The following is a 22,178-nucleotide window of genomic DNA, read 5'->3' as shown; positions in this document are numbered from 1 at the left end:
AAAAGGATATAATTTTAAAAAATTGCCTAATTTATTGCCATTTTTGTGCAGTTACTCTTTGTGTTGGTTACCTGGAGAACGAGAAAGGATGAATCAGGTTTACTTCTGTTTTCTTCTTTCTCTCTACAGCAATATATTCACAACTACAAGCTGCACTGATTCTAAAAACAAAACTTCATAGCCATTTCCCAGTAAAATTCAGGAACAGTTCAAGAAACATTTCCATAAATTTGAATACCAAAAAGCGCTTTATAGAATTATAGAACAGTTTGGTTGGGAAAGATTTTAAATACCACCTCATTTTGAGCCCCTGCCATGGGTAGGGACACCTTCCACAATCCCAGGTTGCTCAGAGCCCCATCCAACCCAGCCTTGAACAATTCCAGGGATGGGGAAGCCACAACTTCTCTGGGCAACCTGTGCCAGGGCCTCACAACCCTCACGGGGAAGATTTTCATTCTAATACCTAATCTAAACCTCTTTCAGTTTAAAGCCATTCCCCCTTGTCCTGTCACTAAGTGCTCTTGTAAAAAGTCCTTCTCTGGCAAATGCTTTACAACTTCTGCATCACATTCATCCAAGAGTACCATCCAATGGAGATGGGCAATGGATGCACTGTGTGCATTTAACCTTTGTTAAATAAAACAAATATATAAATATATATATATATTGAATATACTGTTATTTGATACTGAAGCATCATGAGAAACAAAAATAAGTACTACAAATAACTCAGAAAACAGAAAGAGTAGGTTGGATATCCAACACGCTGTCTTGTAGATTCCATGGTACCTGTTGAAAATCCATAACTGCTTAATTCTCATATTCTACATTTTCATAGGCTTATCAGAAAAAAATTGCATATCATCTATTCTCATTATTTGAACTTCTGAACATAAGTATCACCAAAACTCCGAGTTTCTGTGTGACTTGCTCTAGTGTGTGATCAACCACCAGTGACACACTGCATCACCAATGGAAGAAAATGGGTTTCTTTCTACTCACTGGGGCTCCAAACAGGGAAGAACACAATGTAGATGTGTGGGACTTGGCAGGTTATCTACACAAAGGTAGCAGATTCTCTCAGCTGCGGGCAAATCAACCACCACTCACATGTTTGTCACCTCCTGCACTGGAGTCTCACATTAAAATGTAAGAGTAGTGTAAGTGTCTCTGAAATGCTCCCCTTGGAGTCATAGAAATGCAAAATTCTTAATGCAAAATATACACATCTGAAGTCAACCAAGCTTGGTCTAAACATATCTACGGCCTTCCCATAGGAGATTTCTGTGGGCAAAGAAAGAATCTTACCACTGGCTGGAGAAGCAACCCATCTATCTAAGGCAAATATTACATCGATGCATTTGGTGATATTTTCCCAAACTTGGGTAAGAAGAACTTCTGATGGAAGCAACTACCCCTTTTTAGACTTCAGGGAATGAAAAGAAACCCTCTAGACAACCAAATCTCTGGCAGGAATGAGCCCATGGTGTGCTGCCACCCTGTGAGCTCCTGGTGTGTGAGTTATGAACTGTATCCGATGTACAGTGAGCATCCAAGTCACTGCTGAAAAGCAGCAGTATAGCACTGACAAAAACAACTTTATCAGCCTCAGCCTTCAGCAGCAGTCAAGCACAGGTAGCCACTTTAAATGTCTGGAAGTTTCTGTGCAATCAGTACAATAAGAAACGCATGAGGTGGGGGGAGAAAAAGCAGTGTATGAGCTATGTAACGAGCCTTTCTGATGATGCTACTAGAAGCAGCGGGAAAGTAAATGTTTAATGTTTTCTAATTAGAGCTGTTTTGTGTAACATAGCAGTGGTTTGGGACTGAGATTTTGAAAGAGTCATCTGCTTGCAGGGTATGTGTGCTCCAGAGCTGGTGCAAGATGCACTGCAGATGTACCTACACATCACACTGCAGATCTAACTCTCAACAAAACCCACTACATATATTCCATCTTCACTAATCTTAGACAGAACTTCAAGGAAACATCCATGTCAAATAAGATATATTCCATGGCAAGTGTATTTAAAAGTTTAACGTTTTATAGTCTGGATCTGGAGTTATGAACTGGCTGAGATACACTAACATGGGTTTATATCTCATTAAAGGGAAAGGCTGCCTTCTGAAATGTACACTCTGCACTACCTGGGTAGAAGTTGCTCCCTTTAGTTTGTAGTTTATGAGTTACTGGGGAAAACTGCTGCATGCAAGAATTGCTGGTCATGTGTAAGGGATATCATTTGCCATACAGCCATGGAATAATACTGTTGGGTTTGGAAAGGGGAAGAAATAAAGCTGTGAGGAATGCAGAATGTGAAGAAGAGATGTGTGTGATCTGAAAACCAAGGCAGGGAGTGAGAAGGAGGAAAAGGAGGAAGACTGAAATGTATTGCTATGCTACATTTTCATCTTTCTACAGGACAAGTCAAAAGTAAATATCTTGTTTTAGAGAGCTTAATAAGAGTCAAATCTGACAGAATCAGTTTAAGGATAGACAAATTATAGTTTGGTTGACAAGAAGTCTGTTGCACATATTTAATCAAATCAAACATTAAGAAAAGACTTGGGGGGGGGGGCAGGAAAAAAACAACCCAGAGGTTTTTTCCTATTATAGGCTTTATTTTTCCCTATTTTTAGATATGAGTTTTCTCTGAGAAGCAAGGTTGAAGTAAGGAAGTCTATTAGAATTTTATAGAGTAAACAGTTTGGTAGAGGTTCATCCAAATTGTTAGACTCTCTTGACTTTACCAGAACAGCTAACCCTTAGACATTTCTTTATCAATAAAAAGTAGTTTTGATTTTACTCCTTCTGCCCTTATTTTTTTCCCCTACACACTTCTCATAATTTTCCCAGGATTTCTCAGAGGTCAGCTGAACTTATTCAACTTGAGACCAGAATTTGACAAGAGCCATCTCTGCTCTCTAGCTGCATAGTCCTTCAACCACCTGAAAGACTGGGTAGGGCAGCAGCTTGAGTGCAAGTACCAGCTCCCAAGTTCTCAAACTCAGCAGGTTCAGGCAGCAGAAGGCCATCTAAGAATTAATTTGAGAATCTCATTTGTGGCTGAACAAAACCCTGCTACATCTCCATGTCAGTCCAGATACATTTTGAAGACAGAGATTAACTCAGTTACATAACACTTTTCATGCAGGCATCTCACTGACCTGAAAACAAAACTGTGCAGATAAGCAAGGCTGATAATGTTTTAAGTGGACTCAGTTTTTAGTAAATGCAGTTGCAGCCATCACATGAAATGAGAAGAAACTCATTAAGTGACTGGTGAGCATAACAAAATGACCCGAGGACACAGGACTTATGTGCACACACTCATATGAGAGGCTACAAAAACTAAAATGCAGGGGGTGCCTGGCAGATGAAGAACTGAAGATATCCAGGTAAGGCAGGGCAAGACCATGCAGTGCCCTGGATGTGAGCAGGAGAATCAATTAGTTCTATACTTTACCGACAGCAGTGAAGCTTCTTAAGCACTGGTGTAATGTGTCAAAATGCCCTGAAATACATCCAGACGTTGTGGTGAGTCGCATGCAGGTCTATTGCTACAATTTTTGTAATGTCATTTTCAGTAGGAAACAACAACAATTAAAAGAAGAAAAAGCTACCTTCAAGAAAATTGCATATTTCAAGACCGTGCTTCAAAAGTGGAAGCAGTTTTCCCATACATTCCTTACAAACAACATAACATTCTTAAATGTTAAGCATTTTAAAATCTCTTCTGTGTTCTTTAAAGTACTCATGGGAAAACACTGGTGCATTTACAGAAAATAACAAAAAATGTTTTGATATCACAAAGGATGATTAAAATACCTCATTTTCCACTGCAGAAGCTCGTAAGAGCTACTCCTATGGTACAAATGCCTGATCAGCAATAATGATAAAAAGAATAGCAAAGTTGTGTGGAACTATGCAACAAAAGGAAAAAAAAAAGTAATTTAAGGTCTGCTTGCACAGCCTTGGAATTTGGTTTCTTTTAGTGTTGACTATAAGAAGTAAATTCACACATAATTCTGGTTCAGTATTTACATATGAAAAATTCCATCTTGGTGCCATATAGAACTTTGCAGTTGAAACTGTCTGCCTGCAAGATACCCCAGCATGATTCCAGGCCAAATTTTTCCAGTAGACTCAGGAAAACTGTCTTTGGAATCAGGTATATATATGTTCACCATAACATACCAATACATCCCTTTTTCCCTTTCCTGGAGCAGAGATCTCGATTACTGCATTTCTGATAGAGGAATCAAAATTCTACGATAAATACAAATCTAGACATAGTTAACAGAGGCTGAAATACTGAAATATTCTGTGTATCCTGTGCAAAACTGGGGTTTTTAAAAGTAAGACATAAAGCTTGAGATCAATGGAGAAGGATGAAAGAAAAGGTTGGAGCAAGAGAGGACACAGGGCTGGCTGGAACATGTCTGATCAACTCAGGGCAAACACCAAAGCTCACAATATTATACAAAGGGACTGAGAAGAATATAGCTAAAAATGTTTTTCTAAGATATATCAGCTGCTGTCTCCAGACAACAGTCAGAAAACAAAATAATGAGAAATAAATTCATAAAACAATGAAGAAACCAGACACACAAGGGAAGGTGGGCATTCTGACCTTTTTTTGGTTATTGTAAGGAGGCCACTTACAGATGAGAACTACATGTTATCTTTCCACAGAGAACCACCTAATTTTCACCAAAGATACTGCAAAAGTATAAACAAAAGAAGAAAAGAACCATTTCTTTACTCCTGGTCTTATCCCCTAAAAAAATCTGGGAAAAAATGATCAACGAGAAAAACACACTGAATTCAAAAGCAGTAAGAAGAGATTTAGTGAAAACATCATTTGAAGCAGCATATTTAGAAGAAAAACATTATTTCAAGGTAGCAGAGTGATGTAAGGATGAAATAGAAAAAAAAAATAAAGAAGGAGGAGGAAGATCCAAAGCCAGGTCTCAAATTTCATTAAAAGCACAATTTCTTGTAAGTCCTGCTGAAGAATGTGTATAGGGAGAAAGGGAGGTAAAAATGCAGATAGGAAGAAATAATGATAAGGTTTGGTTTGCATCCAGTATAAGAGTGACTTCTGAGGTCACACAAGACATGGAAACTGAACATTAAGAGATGCTAGATGCCTATTTTCTCTGTGGAGAAAAGATGGACTTTCATATATTTTGCTTTTTTTGGGCTATCACCAAAACCAGCTTCCTTCTCTTTTTTAATTTAAATTAAACTATCAAGAAATTCCATCTGGCAAGTTGATGGCACAAAGTTATTGAGAAGAACTCAGTTTAAAACAGTCATGACTGGTTGTGCAGAGCATTTTCCATAGTCTGACATATGTATGAGGAAACCCAGACTGAGATCCCGAGACCCCTGGAGTAGAAAACAGCACAAGAAATCCACCTAGCACCTATTCACAAAGAAATAATTCACTAAGATCAAGATTTTGGCAGAAAGTCACTTCTCGGGTTTATCATTTCCAAAAGATTTTAATGTTGCCTTGTAACCTTTTAGGATAGAGCCCAAACGCCTTCTTTTCACCCAGCCCCTGAGTTAGGAAAGCAAGGCAAAATGGGAAGTGATGCAATACTGCAAATAAAAATTGACACTTTTTCACTCCAGTCAAGGAAGGCTTAAAGCATTAGAGGTGTCCTCCTCCAGAGAGACTACAAATACATCAAGTGGAGCCTCAGGCCCCACCAACAGTCATTTGGCACATACCTTTTTAAAGAACAAAGGGTTCGTAACAGAAATTCCATAACAATCTCTTTCTACTCACAGTATGGAACCGTGGTGGGATGCAGTGAAGAAAGGTAGATCTGCATTAATTTCACTGGTTTAACTATATAAAGCATATACTATCCCATTAATTGAGTGAAAAAGCCTCAGATGTTAATGTAGATAACAAAAGAAGAAAATACTAGTGCATACACACACACCATATCAGAATAAAGTTACTTGAGAAAGCTGTTTCTGTGAGCCTCTCTGCTTATTCTAGTCTTTCTTGGGCTTAAGTCATACTCGAAAAAAAATCATAACAAAAAATGCTTTTTTCCAGCAGATCTTCAGGATGACTTGATGAAGAATCTGAGTAGCTTATAAACCACCGTAAAAATAGATGGGGAGGCTCACAAATTTTGGTAGTTCAAAATGATTTGAAGATACTGCATATCAGTTTTTTTGTGGCAGCAAAATAGCAAAAGGAAGCAGCTAAAGTGAAAGACATCTGAAAATAACCTGGATTCCCATCAGCTGACCCTTTGCTAACAAAGCAAAAAGACTGTTCTGTGTCTGTTAAGTCCTGCTGCTGTAGAGACACATCTCCCTTCCAATCCATGACATAGCTTGTGGGGCATGTGTGAGGTGGAGAATTATAACACAAAAACAAGGACAGCAAGACTGCAGGGGAAAGTGTGGCCTTTCATTCACAAAGTACTTTCGAAACCTCAGACCTTCCCTGGTCCAAGAAACGGAGCTGCTGGCCCAGTCTCAGCTTAGGGACAGGTGCTGTGTGACAGAGGTCATTGATCTAATTAAAGGCAAACCCAGTAACTCTGTGAAGTCCCCCACCTTGCCCTAATCTCACTGAACTTGCTGAATACAAATACCACTTTACATCAAAGCTACCTGTTTCTTTTTTATTTTGTTTTGTTGGCTTTGGGTTTTTTTTAAATAGAAATATCATCATCATTGTCCTTTAAGAAAAAGAAACAGAAAACAAAAACAACCCTAAAGAGACTGGTGGAAATCTTCAAACATCAGTGATAAAACCCCTGTTCTGATGGACTATTTTCAGCAGAATTTGAAGGTGTATTTTTAGGGATTCAATTACATTGAAGTAACCGGTTAAGGGAATTGTAATCACACAGAAGAAGTCGGATGCCTGAGTTCCTCTGTGTACATACAACATCCACAAGGCTTATGAAATCCATTCACAACAGAGGAAATACTCTAAACATATTTTAAGAGGCTCTGTCAGCAGTCTTACAGCAAGACTCATTCATATTTGTAAGTCATGAGGAAAAAGCTGTTTTCTGTCCATGCTGTATGAACAGATTTTGTTTGGTCTACAGCTCATATTTAAGTTGCAAGTAAATAAAACATCCTGGCTGAATTAGCTGATGAATCCCATCCGTGGTATTGAGAATAAATATTTGATTGAGACTGAATTAACTCTTTGTAGATTTGTGCTCGTGTTTACACATACTAGAGCTGCATGGAAAAAACCCCCAGGATACAGAGGCTATTTATCAAATTAGCCAAATATGTTTACCTGAAAAAAAAACAAAACAAAAGGATGGAAAAAAAAATAAAAAAAGGGTGTGAGCCAGCTTTTAGAATTATTTTGAACGTGATATGTTGACACTTTCATTCAAAACCAGATTGGACAGGAGGATGAAGGACAGTGAATCCTGACAAGTTGAAATGTAAATTAAGATGTTTTCTTGTCTTTACACATGCCTCCCAGAGAAACTGCTACAGAATAACAACTTGGGCCTCAAATGAAGTTCACACCTTATCTGCAGGCTTAGAGAATACAATTACATAGCACTGAGATGAGATTGTTAATAAACAAAGAGGTGACTGGGAGCTGGAAATCAATACATTAATCATAACAAAGACATTGTCATTTTACAAGGTTTTGGAGTGATTTTGCACCAAATAAAACCTTATGGGAGAATGTCAATAAATGACTGTTTGGCTTCACATATTGCCTAAGCTGAAGTGAACAGGATACTTCCAAAACTAAAGCACACACTTTAGTTTAAGGGGGGGGGGAAATGTCATGCTGTAAAACTGCAGCAAATATTTCCCCAAGTCTCTCCAGCCACATCCCCCTCACTCCCTTAAGCTGTCAGGAACTGTTTCCCAAAGCTCCCGGAGGACTGTCATTATTAAACTAAACACCACACAGCAGAATGCAAGCTGATCTCACTCTCCACACTGCCATTTTAAAGGATGGCAGTAGAAACATTAACTATTCCATCCTCAGTGGAATGTAAATGTTTCTCTCTGTCACAGAAAAATAGTGGAAAACAGATTCCTTTTGTCATTCTCCTTTCATGTTTCTATCTGTGAAAAATAAAGAGTTAAGAAGGATTTATCTTTGCTCCAAGTCCTATTAACTGTTCACCTGTCATCTATAGCATAATCTATTTATGTAACACTTTCTAAAGCTGTATGAAGCAAACTTTTCCAGTGAGTAGCAGGTGAATTAATGACCTGCTGGTTCTTGTTACACCACATTTAGGGCAATTAGAGGTCTTGCTTAAATGTTTGCTGAAATAAACCTTCCCATGCATAAGAGGCATAGGCATAAAATTTTTTGAATGGAACCAAAGGATAATATTATTGTATGATCCTTCAGACAACAAAACATGGGGCCCTTGTAGGTGTAATTTTGAGCAGTTTGGCATAAAATGCACCTTTCACTGTAGTGCAAGATTTGACACAGCTGACTAGACTGTAGTTCAATGTCCAGAGATGATTTAAAATAAATTCCTATAAATGTGAACATTCAACATTGATAAACTCTTTTTAAAATGCTAAACCAGATAAAATACTAAACAGTTTGTTTAAAATGCAGCATTAATACATTTCAAAACAAAGTACCTATCAGTGCTTACGATCACAAAATTTTACAACTGAAATTCTATCTGTAAAGTAGTTTCTTTAGAGTTTCCAATCCCTTTCTGCATTAACAGACTTGCAGAAAAACCACTAATGGGATAGCAGGTTTCCAGAACAGCCTTATAAATTAATTAGGGTATAGAAAACCTCATTCTTCACAAGTTCAGTTCTGCTAACATCACAAATGAATCTCTGTGTTTATATGCTTAATCCACGAGATCTCAAGTTATTCACGTCCTCCTTGGCGTTTGCAGGATTAGACTCTAAGCATGTTGTTTCCTCCCTCTCCCTTCCGGTCAGTAAACGTGGGATCTGAGTTCAGAACATGCCTGATTCTGCTCTCCTAATCTCTAATAATCTTCTCAGTGACACAGTATCTGTTGCAGAATATGGGGAGGCCACATCAAAGTGGAACAGTTAGTGGAAACAATAAGTTACACCCAAATTTATCAATGCAGGCTCCATACCGCTGCCAAAAGGTAAAACAGTATCTATTCACATTCTCAAGTAGCACTAAATATAAGGTCAATATTACCTTAAAGTCAGTAAAGTAACTTCTCTCACAAAGCTGATTTACAAATACTACAGGGTGTGTAGCGCACATGTGTTGCTACTTTAGCTCCTCACAGAAAATTCCAGGTGAAAAATCAACTACCACAGTGCTTGTACACAAAGGAGGGTTTGCACAAACCATCATACAGAGTTCTACAGTGTGAAAATTTAATGGGTGAATTCAACCTACAGAACCCTCTGGAGCATAAAGAATAGAAAAGAGCATCCTCCTTCAAAGTCACTTGTGCCATCAGGTAGCAGAGAGAGAAGAAAAACAGCAAGACAGTACATTTTGGCAACATGGAACACAAAGCTGGGACTGACACTCCACAAAGGGCATTCCCAGCTGGAAAAAAAAGTAAGTATCTGTCTGCGAAAGTCTGATCATCTGCAGTGACTGAAGCAGATATGAAAAGGTTATGAAAAAGCTCAACAAGGTGAAAGAATGTGTGAGGACTGAGACCTCACCCAAATGTCAGTTATGAAAATAAATGTCCAAAACCCATCTTTGGCTCAGTGTTTGCCTAATATGGCTGTTCTGCTGCCTGCACTGCCACAAGGCCAGATCTAATTAAACAAACCAGAAAGACTATCACTGGCTATGTTCCTTGTTGAAACTATGCTGAACTTATACACATTATATATATATATATACACACACACACACACACACAAAAATTATATATAAACTATATAATTTATATATATGAAAATTATAGATATATAAATTATGCTGGGAAAATCTAGATTTCATTAGTTTTCTATTTTATTTTTTTTTTTTAGAATTTCCAGGGTTAATCCATTCACCAACAGACACTTGATTTTTCTTCTATAAATATCTTTCTTTTCCTCAGCTTTAATTAAGAAAATATGGAAGAGCCTCACCTTTCCTGAAATTGGCTCTACTCTCAAGAGGTTATCTGCTCATTCAACATCACAGATTTTAATAAAATGAATATCTCATTGTGTAAGAGTGATATTTCCCAACATCGCTCCTTGTTAGTTGTTTGTTATGCAATTATATCATGCACTGCTTATACAGGTAGGGAACGCTGATGTTCAGTTTTGTAAAACTACTACCTTATTTTAGGGAATGTTCTTTAAAATTCAAAATAGGACAACAGTTGTTGACAGAGCTTAGCAGGTTGTTCAAGGAAACGTAGCGTAGTAAAACTATGCTGCTTTTCAAATATTTATATCTTTTTAATCCTTGCAGAGGATAATCCTCTTTGCAGTGGGCAGGAACATGAATACCCATGATTGTTTTTAAGTCCTTCCTTTTCAAAAGTCAGATTTGCAATTTATTTCTGCCCTAAAATTTTACGGCAAGTACTACTTAAAATTTTGCTCAGATCAATTTACCTTCCGTAAGCAAAGCGCCTGTCTTTGTGGTGGTCCCCAAATGTATCCCACAGCCTGAGAGAAACACTCACTTCATCCACAACATCTCTTGAGCGTTCGAGGACCTAGAACAGAGCACACATAACGTTCTCTTTCCCTCCATCAAACAAGCACATTTCTAATTAGCCCCACAAGAAGGCCCAAAGCATATTCGGTCAAGAGTCTATCCCACATAGTTTTCACCAAACGTAGTGTTTCACAAAACAGGCAGAATATGCACCTTCCTAAAAATAGGTTTGATAAAAAATTTCCTTTAGAATTAGAGGTGTATCAGACCACGGCTGCAGCAGAGATCACTCATAAAATACTTGTGAGCTCGTTGCTGCATCCTGACAGAGCAAGGTTTGCCAATAAATAATAGTCCCAGCTCACAGCACGTGCTCCACACTGTGTACACCTGCAGTCCTTACCTCTTGGCAGACACGGTACTGATCGATGGCCCAGACAGTTGGGACGTGAGTTGCCAGCAGCTGATACTGAGTCAAGGTTGTGTTGCAGGCTCTTGCACAGATCAGACGAGTCTTTCCCACTGCATTATCTCCAACCACCACACACTTGATAGTTTCAACGTTGGGTCTTTCGTAGTCCATGTCAATGTCCATTTATCAAAAACTGTAACAAGATGGTTAAACTTGTTTTCTACTACTGTGTGAAAACAACGCTATTCAGAATCAGAGCCTTTTACTTCCACTTTTGAGAGGTGTCTGAAGAGGACAACCTCTTAAGGAAAAGCTTGTAGTAAACTGTACCCAAGTGAGCTGGCCAGCCCTTTAAATGCCGCCCAGTTATGCAAATGCACAACTATTTTGACCGCGGTTGGTTTTTGCTGTTCACATGCTATTTTCACTTTGGTTTCTGTAAACACGAGCCTGTTTGCAGAAGATAGATCTTGGTGAAACAAGGACAGCTAGCACAAACTTACCTCTTGCTAATACTTTTTATGCCAAGAAGAAAAAAAAAAGGCTGGACATTAGTTGGTTTAATGTGAAGGATACCAGTAAAAACCTGTCTTCCGCAATCCTACCCATTCAGGACTTGATTTAGGGCTGTCCAAACAATATTGGTAACAGCAGGTCACACAGATGGCTTTAGCACACAATAAAACTGACTTGTAAGGTGACTCCAGAGACTGTTCTCTACAAACCACAATTCCCATTATATCCTGTATGCATCCCACACTCCTAATTTTCCAAGCAGAAGTTCGCACAGTTCATGGACTAAAATGAAACCAAAGAGCCAAGCAGGAGCTTGCAAATATACACACATACCTAAAAATTCTTTTTGACATGACAATGGAAAGTGAAGAGAAGAAGTTTTTTGAAGATACTATCCTCATGGAAAGTTATTATTGAAACTATTTACTTAAATATTCTATGGCAACATATTGAACATATGCCTGGATATAAATGCAAGCTGGAAAAAATGGGTATTTCAAAAACTAAAACCAACTCACACATGTTTACTACAGTCTGTCATTTTCATATGTGGGATCATAGTTTGATATATCTGAATTTGGTTTTCTAATGTCTGGTAGTCTGCTGAGCAATCTGGTCTCTCCCAGGGAATTGTAATCAAGGAAGGAGAAAAGGGAAAATGCAAGTCACAAACATGTTCATGAAGGCTTGCCTAATAATTATTTCAGCAAGAAAACATACAGCAATTTAATTGACAAAACACAGGTCATTATCTGGAATGATGGTGTCCCTTTTCCTGAGAAGAAAGCACTACAGATAAAGAAAACAAATTATTTGTTTTAATATCTTTTTTAATATTCACATCTCATTCACACATTAATATAGAATATATATTAACTGTCAGGCTGTTTAAAATAACAGATACAAGCTGTTTCGGTATCCATTTTTCACTGTCAGAAGCGCTAAGTTCTGATTTAAGAAAAAGCAAGTTTAGTAACAGCTAGTCAAACAGTAATTTTAACTGTATTCTTTCATTATTTAACCAAGAAAACAAAAGTCAGAGTTAGAATCAGATGTTACCTATTTAGATAAAATGTTGAGTATGGGCCACATGTTAACAGCTATAATGGCTAAGGTACAGTTGTAATCTTTATTTACATGTGGATGGAGGAGCTAGGGATGACACAGACAGCAAGGTGCTAGGGTGAGTTTATGCCACTGACATGTTGTCACAGATACTGAATGCTCCTGGACATGCTACAGCACAGACTGGCACATAAGAATCATTTTAGAGTTATCCTTCACTAGACTGAAACACAAGCCCAGAAACTTTTCATCCTGGCACAAGTACATGGTTGCACAACTAGAACTTTGCAATCTGCCAAATGTAGAGCAAATAACAGGGTTTCAAACACACATACAGAGTATGTAAACCCCAATGGCCTTGTGATCCCAACCTGCTGGGTCGGCACAGGGGTTTGAACTGATAGGGACACAAAGCTGCTGAGATACTGCCTTTATCCCTTCATCTGAGTAGTAACCTGCATCCTGAAAGGTTACCAGTCTTGGGATAAAGCACGACAGAGACTTCCAGTTGCCTGTCTGTGATCCAACCACAGCTGCTTCTGGGATGCAGGCTCCCATGAGGATGATAGCTGGGATGGTCTGTGCGCTCTGCACCATCTCTGTGATTCCAAACAGGAGAAGAGAACTGAGAGCTAACTCTTCTTGCCTCCTCAGCACCCTCATGAAGAATACAGTCATTATATAAATAACAGGACAAAACCAAGATGGTTTCTTCCACGTTACAGAGAATGAGACATTCTGCCTCTTAGGCAGGGCCCTGAATGAGTAGCAAAAACCCAAGAGCTCTCAGCATGGGATCTTAAAAAGTTTCATTTCAAGTCTGAGAATAAACAGCAACCTCTTGACATATTATGTGGTATTAAATTACTTCATATTTTATTCATGCATGGACTAGACATCACAGATGGAATGTGGAAATGTTTACAAGGCTAGAAAACAAAATGAAGGAGCGTGGCTAGCCAGTGTGTCTGTTGGTTTTAAACTAACAAGCAGAGATGCCAAATCAATTTTTCTTCCAACCCAATATTCCATTAAAATGCTGTTACACAAATTAGTTGAGGTTTTTTAATATAACAATTTTATTCAAAAATTCTTTAAAAGTTCTTCAATGGTAGTTCTGCAAATATGTGCTTCAGTCAGTCACAAAATATGTATTAAGTACAAAGTCTGGAATCTTTAAAAAAATTTCCAAGAGGATAACGAGGCCAGTTTAAAATTAACAAGCAAAGCTAAATAAAAGTAACTAGTTAAATCAATGCAGCTATCTGAGAGTCCTAGAAAAGGAACACATGAAAAAATTTAGAAATTATTGATTTTTTAAATTTTCCGATATACTTATTAACTTAATTAAAGCAAAGTTATTACAGGGCTCAGACACAGCATGCCCAAATGCACTGCTGTAGATCAATGGCAATTTAATGAAGATATTTTTAGCATGACCATACTGCACAGGACAGAGATTAAAATAAACTGGGAATAAAAACAAAACTAGGGCTTTGTGGGTATGGTAAGGAAAGTTCTTAAATCCACTCCAGTATATATAGTGTAACTATGTATTAAAAATGCGGATCATTTTAATGTTGTTTACTAGTTTTCAGGAAGAGATTAAAGCAGAAATAGCTCCTGAAGAGACTGACAGACAGAAGCCTGGACAAATATCTAGACAACTCAAATAAAACCAGATGCTAACAACAAATTACAGTATAAACAATTAGCAAAACAAGTTGATTAAATGCTTACAAATGTAGCCAGAAACCTTCTGGCTACTGGAATGATCAAAGCCAGGAATATGTGCAAGATCTAAAAAATACAGCCACAGTTTTTTTAAGGTAGCCCCTGGGTTAAGCTTGTGCTAAAACCTGTTATATAATCACACTGATTTAAAATGCTAAACATGTATTTACAAAACTTAAATAAAAAATCAACAACAATGAAACAACTGGATTTGAGCTCTGAAAGTCTGGTAAAATCTGGGAAGGCAAACTGGAACAGAAACTGAACTGGTTAGACAAGAACAAACCAGCATATATAAAGATTAAAAAAAAAAGGGCATAACATTCCAACACCACTACAAAACTTGCTAAAACCAACACACAACCTGCAATAGTTTAGTTTACCAACAAAACAAAGTAGGGTAAAGCTCAGAGGAAAGTTACCGAAAGCATGACCAGTCTCAGAGAGGGCACTACCAAAAAGCCCAGAGAAAGACAGAAGTGCCATCAAATGAGGGGCAGCAGGAAATGTACTGAGGTAAAGGTCTGATCAGAAATGGCTGTTCCCAAAAGAAAGCAGGGCAAGATTCAGCTCCTTAATCCAGTTCTAAAGAAAAATGAGCAGATGGATGGAAATGAAAAAAGATACCCGTAAGAATAACACAGGATCTCAAAATCTCTTAGGATGTTTCCATTTTTACATTCTCACCTGTGACTGTTTGCAGATGAAGGGAAGACAAAGACAGCCAAAAATAAGGAGATGTGAGTAGACTCAAGATCTAACATAAAGTCATTCTATTAATTTCACTTGATTAGCACCTAAGAAATATTCCAAACAAAGCTGATTTATTTCCAAAGAAGTAGAAGGTTAGTGTTTTGAACCATGGCTTGCAGATGGTTACAGTTGCTGGTTTCTTTCTATTTTGCTTCACTTCAAATTGCTGTAGGGTGCTTGGTTTTTTGTTTAGTTTTTCCTCAGTGCTAAATGAGTTGTTATTATTATCACTAAAAAACAGTTGTGGTTGCCATAGCATGCAGGCTAGTCAGCCTCAATAATGAAACACTGCCTTTCCACAGAAATTTTCCAAAAGATCTGTAGATGAAGCACATCACTTCATTGTCTAGTCCCCTGGTACACAAAATTAAACACAGACACACACTGTCTCACTCTTTGTATTAAAGTAGGTGTACTAGTACACAGCAGATAACCAGATCCTACCCATGAACTTGTCTTGTTTTACAAATGCAGTTTATTATATTTAAAGCTATAATTGCATTTTTCTCTGCTAGAAAGAAAGATGATGAAGATCCAAAACCAATAGCGAGTTGCCTGTGCAGGATCATGAATCCACCCCTATGGATCCATTTTGAAATGTCCAGATATTTTAAATCATCACTTAGCATATACAAAACATAATCAAGATTTTTTTTTTTCAAAGAGCAGTAGCTAATTATCGTCCTTTTTCCCTTCAGCAAAACACCACAAACAAAACACTAAGAGTGATTAATCAGTAATTATGGGGTGATCCTGCAGCCATTTACTTCTTAGCTATGTACTTAAATATGCCCCATAAGACTGAGATAGCACCCCTTAGCATGAAAACAAGAATGCATTTTACCTAGTTCTTGAGTTAAGAGCAAACTCTTCAGATGACAGTTCAGAATGACAGCATGTAAGAACCCTTCCTGCTCAGTAGAGTTTTCCTGTAAGTTATTCCATGGGAAAAAAAAAATCAACCTGTCTCAAGTAATCTGACTAAACATGCAAACCAGGAACTCCTTTAAACACATGGGTTGCCAACTACAATTACAATGTCACAAGTTTATTAGAGAAATCTAATGGAAAGAGACACCAAAATCCAACGTGACTTAATATGAATGCTGGGAGTGGGAACTATTTGAAAAACTCAGGCCACCAGGAAGCTAACAAGATCATCAACATTTACCCCCAAAACCCACACTCCCTGAAACTATATGAAAGAGCATTTGTAGCTACTCCATATTTCAATCTATTCCAGAGATGTATTTTTTAGTATAGTTTTGGAGTGACTCCTTCAGAGAGCCATTAGGAAATAACACGTCAAAAAGAATACAAAAAAAATTTATGAGTCTATGCAACACCCTTACCTCCATCCCCAAGTTGCAAAATTACTGCTTGCAACCATGGAGACTGGAAAAGGAGATGCAAAATGCCAAGGTCTTCAGGCACTGAAATCACTACCTTACACTGCAGAGTCCCAAGGCACCAGCACCTTGGCAAGGACCAAAAACCACAAGAGCCAGAAAGAGTGTGTGAAATGTTTGTTCTCAATATATAACCTGCCATGTGTTGTTTCAGAATCTTAATGGATTAACACATCTATACCAGGGGACAAAGCAGGGGGACTTAGTGGTCACTTGTGCAAGAGTACAGAATTCACACACAGCTCTGATCTGGGGAAAGGTTAAGGGCCAAAAGGCTGTTTTGTGGTTTGGTTCAATTTAATCACTGAATTTAGGGCTCCACCAAGTATATTTGTGAAATAAATCACAGCACGGTATCAAGTAACAGATAAGCTACACCAGCTGCTGAAAGACCATCACAAAACATTTTTTACAAGGGTATACATTAGTATTAGTGTTTTATTAAATCAGAGGAGGGCAGATGGGGAGACTGGTTTAAAAAGAAAAACTATTCCTGGTCAGCATCAAAGAACCAGCAGGTGACAAAGCATAATAAGATTCAAGGTGGGATCAGATCACGAGGTCACCAGGGGACAAAGGTGGGCATGATGCACATCAGGCTGGATTCTTGTCCAGGATGAAGCAGCACCACCCTACAGCCATTAGTTAAAGCCCATGGAAAGACTGAAAAGGAAGAGACTGACAGGAGAAAGAAATTCAAGACTAAATCTGGAATTTATCACCTACTTGCTCTACACCTGGTCCATTGACCAAACAAAACAGATACAGCCAATGACTGGGAATGGAGAAAAGCCCTTATATTCCAAAGTTGACCTGATCCACAATGCAAGATCCTTGGATCTACCATGGGTAGAAGGAGAGGGGTAGCTGACAGGATTTTTTTTTTTCACTGCATGAGGTGATAAATGAGATAACCCTGGCTGTTGCTGCTCACAAAAGGAGAATGCAGGTCAATATCTTACAAAAGGGCAGAACCTGGTTCTACCCTTTTTCACCTGTTATAGAATAGCTTAGGGCCAGTATCAACAAAGATATAAATCCCACAGAATGCTGCTAAAATTTGATACAGCCGGAGAAGGTAAGTACTGAGCTTGCCATCAAGAGAGACCCCACTTGGCTTACCTGAACCAGCTTCTTTTGTGTCAATTTTTGGTCAACGAGCACCAGATTTATTCCTGGCTGCGACTTCTTACTTTGTATCACGTGCTGGTAGAGTAAGTTCTCAGAAGCCTTCATTCAGCTGCCACAGTCCCCACTCTATCCCTCAAGTTTTAAAGGGAGAAAAAAAACTGACCATGGTCTCACATAGAAATGAACAGAACAGCCCCTGATGAAGATGTAAAGTTGAAGACAGAATAGATGTCTCTAAGTTTACCTGGAAAACTTCTCAGTCAAATCATCACCACAACTTTTGTAGAAACTGTAGAGACAGGGAATTCCTGGTTTGTAGTATCAGAAGCCTGTCATTCTGCTCTTTGCATGGGTGAGTCCAGATCTGTTTGTCTCTAATGGTTAGTTATTAGGACCCTTCATCAAGCCTGATCTACCTCTGTGATCAAAAGAACAACTTCTGATCAGCAGGAATAAGCACTTCCTTAGATGAACAAAAATCAGAGATACTAGCAGAACACAAATTCTTCCCCCATTACAATGTATAAAACAGACTGCCCTGAAGCTCAATAGCCAAGCATGAAAACATTCAGCTTTAGGTACAATACCAGATTCTCTTGAGCCTTCTTGAAAAACATGCAGCCCACAAGGACCTGTTTTTGTGTTACACACACCTAGATTATCAGACCAAACAGAGATCCAAATACAGAGTTCAGCATTAGACTTGAACTATGTCAATTTTCTGACAAGTTCTGAAGATCTGAAGGGCAGAAATCAGCAAGGTGATTACATGGAGCAGCTTACATATTATTTTGACCTGTGACATATCTTGGGATATCCTTCGTCATGAGATCATCTCCCAAGAAATTAATCCATATAGCAGGTGAAGGATATTTAAGAACCTTGTGTGTGAGAATCTGGGATGAGTGTTTTCTACGTGGTGGGAGAGCCTGCAGTGCTGTCACTCTTCCTTTCACCAATTTTTCAGAGTCTACCTCAAGAACAAGCCACGACTCGAGACAGTCCCTTGTACCTCCTTTTGCTTCTTCTCTCAATGTGCACAGATGTGGAAAAGGGTGACCATACTGGGCCCACTCCTGGAAAGAGGGAAATATCCCACAGCTGGTACATAACTGATTTAAGGCTCACACTTTGGCTTTGCAGATGCATTTTGTGAGGATTTCAGATACACCCAGCTACAACTGACTACTCTTTCCATTTAACAGTGATAATCCCAGCAGACACAAGGGACTGAGTGACCAAGATTTGGCCTTGTTTAAAAGGCTGACATTAGAGAACCACGTACCTGAAGAACAAACAATACCCACTGATGGTGATAACCATCACCAAACAGCTGGCACTTTATAAAGCAGCCACCCATACAATGCCATTGTGCAGAGTCCTTAGATTAGTCCTCCCTCTGCAAGAAAAGATGATACTGCAGGAGCAGAATAAGGGTGCACTGCTAATAGCATTTTAATTCAGCTCAAGAATACATTTTTGAAACAAATGCTCCATGCTTTGGTTCAAATCAGGTGCAGCCACAGACTGCACAAACTGAATTCCTTTCAGGTGAATCTGAAGTGAAAGGTGTGCCACCCACCACTAATGTGTAAATGTCCAGTCCACAGGACCACACTAAAGGCCATCTGAAGTAACACCCTTTGTCCCTGAACTGTGTGCAGTGTGGACACTGGGTCCTCAGCACCAATTTTTTTATGCCCAGGTCCCCTGCAACTGCATCACATGATCCACTAATGTAGATAAAACATCAGATGCTCTGGCTCCTGCTTTAGTATTCAGATCAACATAACTGGGGCCAGGCTGCAGTTGAATCCTTACTGACTGCAATGCCCAAGAGTATCTGGGATAATATAAAAAACTTGAGCTTTACAGAAGAAGGGTCACTGGAAAAGCCTGATTCAACACTACTAGGCTTCATTGTAATAAAGTCGATGAAACCTCTGGTTTTACTCTTTTGTAATTAAGACATTTGTACAGTATTAAACTCTTGATACTGTAGAATAGATTGTTGGTGATTTCGCCCATTTATAAAGACAGGTGTTAACATTGTATGCTGATTGGTAACAACATTATTCTGAGCAGCGTTCCCAACAGTACAGAAAGAAAAACAACCACCACCAAATAAGGCATTCTCCCAACTTTTGTGCATTTCTATGAGGAAAATATTTATCAAGTTTTGCTAGAGCTACAAACAAAGAAAAATATTCCAGAGACACTGGTGACCTTCTAGCACAGAGAGCTGTTGAATTCACTTTCTGTACTTGTTTACTCTACAAAATAGAGAATCAGGCTCTTATTTCTTGAACTTAATGTGACATTTCTCATGCATTTTCCTCTTCGTTCATCAGTGATGTTAGAAAGACATTATATGTGATTTTATTCATCCCCAGAAGTTCTTATCACAAGGAAATTACCCAAGGAGAGTGAGACCTCACAATGACAGCAGGTAAAGCCCCCCAAAGACCTAAACACTGACTAGAATAGCAAACACTTCAGGATGTCAGACTTCAGATAAATGCTACTTTCAGATCATAGGTCAAGTCCTGCATTTACGTCTCAAATGCAAATTCAGCAACATTAACTGAATAGTGCAAGATACATGAAGATGTGGGGTTTACTTGTATTGTCTAGTGCCACACAGAGACTCATTTGCAAAATAAAATATACTTTAAAACGAAGAAAGAAAATGCTATTTTATGTCTCATGTCAGACAGAAAGGAGAGGAAAACAGAAAGTAGAATGGTGTTGGATGGGAACCAAAGGGAATGCATACTTTTATTTCATGAACCTATCCCTGGTACCAAAGGGATGTGACCACATGCACTGCAGGTTGCACCAGTTCTAGCTCAGGCACCATCCACTCCTTCAGCACAAGCTTTTGAACTCTTTTATGGAAACCCCATCAATGATTCAAGGGTACATTCACACCAGTCTGACTAGTCTTGCTCCAAACTATTCCACATGTCTGCTGTGTGCAGCAAGGACGGCTCAGCCCTTCCTTCCCCCCCCCCCCAGCACATACTTTGTCTTACAGTGTTTGTGAACTCTTCTGGCAGGATAGATGGGAGCAAGGGAGGAGAATATCAAACACCTGTTGCTCCTTTGCTTCTCCTCCTTCAAGGCTTCTCTGTCCATTCATCTCCTTCAGCACAGGGCAACATCTGGATGCAGGACTTAAGCATTTTTCCAGCAAATAAAATGTATTAGCAAATAATCAAACATTGGGATTTACTGGTCAAGTGATCAGCTCTTCCTCTCAGCCTAATGCTCTACAGTATTTGTGAAGCTTGGAGTTTTAAAAGGGCAGGAGTTTTAGAAAACTCCCCAGAGCTAAAATTGATGTTTATTTCTTCATGGATAAAAATACTTCTGTGTATCTCAGTCTGTCCCAGATCTTATGCTCCTTAAGTATTATGTCACTCAGATAAAGAACCCTAGTACAAATATGGAACTCACAATTCCTTTTTCTTCTGTTAATAGCATACAGATACTCTGTATATCTGAGACACAGAATACCGTGGAAAAAAAAAATCCAACATGCATAGACAAGAAAAGCATAACCTAATGGGAGAGGAAATCAGAAAAATACTGAAAAGAAATTAAGCCATTCTGTTTCCATGTAGTGTGATTACCAGTCCTGAAATACAGCCTGTACTGAGATTTGTGCCATTCAACTGCTACTTACACTGAGCAGTCATGTGACAAGTCTTCAGTGTAGTCCTAAGAGTGGTGGGTTTCTCCCCACATGCATTACTTTTACCTAGAAAGACCAGTAGCTAAAGAACTGCCCTTAAGCACACTGAGCAAGCTTATTTCCACCTCAGCTTCTATTACAGCTCAAGCTGAACATTTGGCTTCAAGTCAGCTGTGTGTCCTGAAATAGTACACAAACTGAGGATGAACAAAGTCATTGAGACTATTCTGGCATCACTTCCTTGCTCTTGCTGTGACCATATGCAGAGCCTCAAGGGCCTTCTTTTATTATTATCGTTTTTTAAACAAGTATATTGCTTCCTTCAGAAGCCTGAGTGGTGCCTTGACCAATACAAGGCAACTCGGAGCTCTCTGACTAGTCTGCCTCCATATGTCTAGTGACCGATTTCTCTTTGCTCTAGATGTTGGATGCCACTAAAGGTTGATTAAACAAATTAAAAGTCTACTACTGTTTGGCTCTACCCCTTTCTATTGGCCCCAAACAGGTCCCGACACAGACACCTGATAATCTGTGCTGCAAGACCCCCCAGCAGCCTCCTGCTGTTGTCACAGCAACTCACAACAGACTCCACAGACGCGGCAGGGGGAAAGACAGGGGGAAAAAGAGGGAGGAAAAGAAATCCTTCGAGTTTTTAGTAAATGACACTCAGAAATACCAAGCGCCAGGAGGTTTCTACTTCCCGTACACATCGCACCCCTCTATTTTTGCCTTACACCTCGTGGCCTCACTGAAGAGGAAGCCAGACAGATCCGCTTCATCAAGGACTCAGCCCTCTGTCCTCGGGGGAGGGGAGGACGCCAACTCCTCCTCCTCCTCCTGTCCCT

The 22,178-nt window shown here is 39.0% G+C and overlaps 1 protein-coding gene across 2 annotated transcripts in view; it reads right to left on the bottom strand.

Moving 5' to 3' along the window:
• The window catches only part of RHOBTB1 (Rho related BTB domain containing 1), a 48,636-nt gene that overhangs the window by 12,713 nt on the left and 13,745 nt on the right, over window positions 1-22,178 (bottom strand). For both annotated transcript variants that reach the window (XM_008933649.3, XM_029964841.1), the window contains exons 2-3: window positions 11,020-11,221; window positions 10,571-10,674 (exon numbers count right to left, since the gene is read on the bottom strand). In XM_008933649.3, the coding sequence (XP_008931897.1) occupies window positions 10,571-10,674; window positions 11,020-11,211 (296 nt within the window). In that variant the 5' untranslated portion in view covers window positions 11,212-11,221. The remainder of the gene's footprint in view (window positions 1-10,570; window positions 10,675-11,019; window positions 11,222-22,178) is intronic.

The sequence above is a fragment of the Manacus vitellinus genome, unplaced genomic scaffold (assembly GCF_001715985.3).
Source record: "Manacus vitellinus isolate BGI_N305 unplaced genomic scaffold, ASM171598v3 scaffold_80_pilon, whole genome shotgun sequence".
Classification (NCBI taxonomy): Eukaryota; Metazoa; Chordata; class Aves; order Passeriformes; family Pipridae; genus Manacus; species Manacus vitellinus.
Note: the sequence above shows the minus strand (reverse complement) of the source record. Positions and strands in the feature narration are given on the sequence as shown.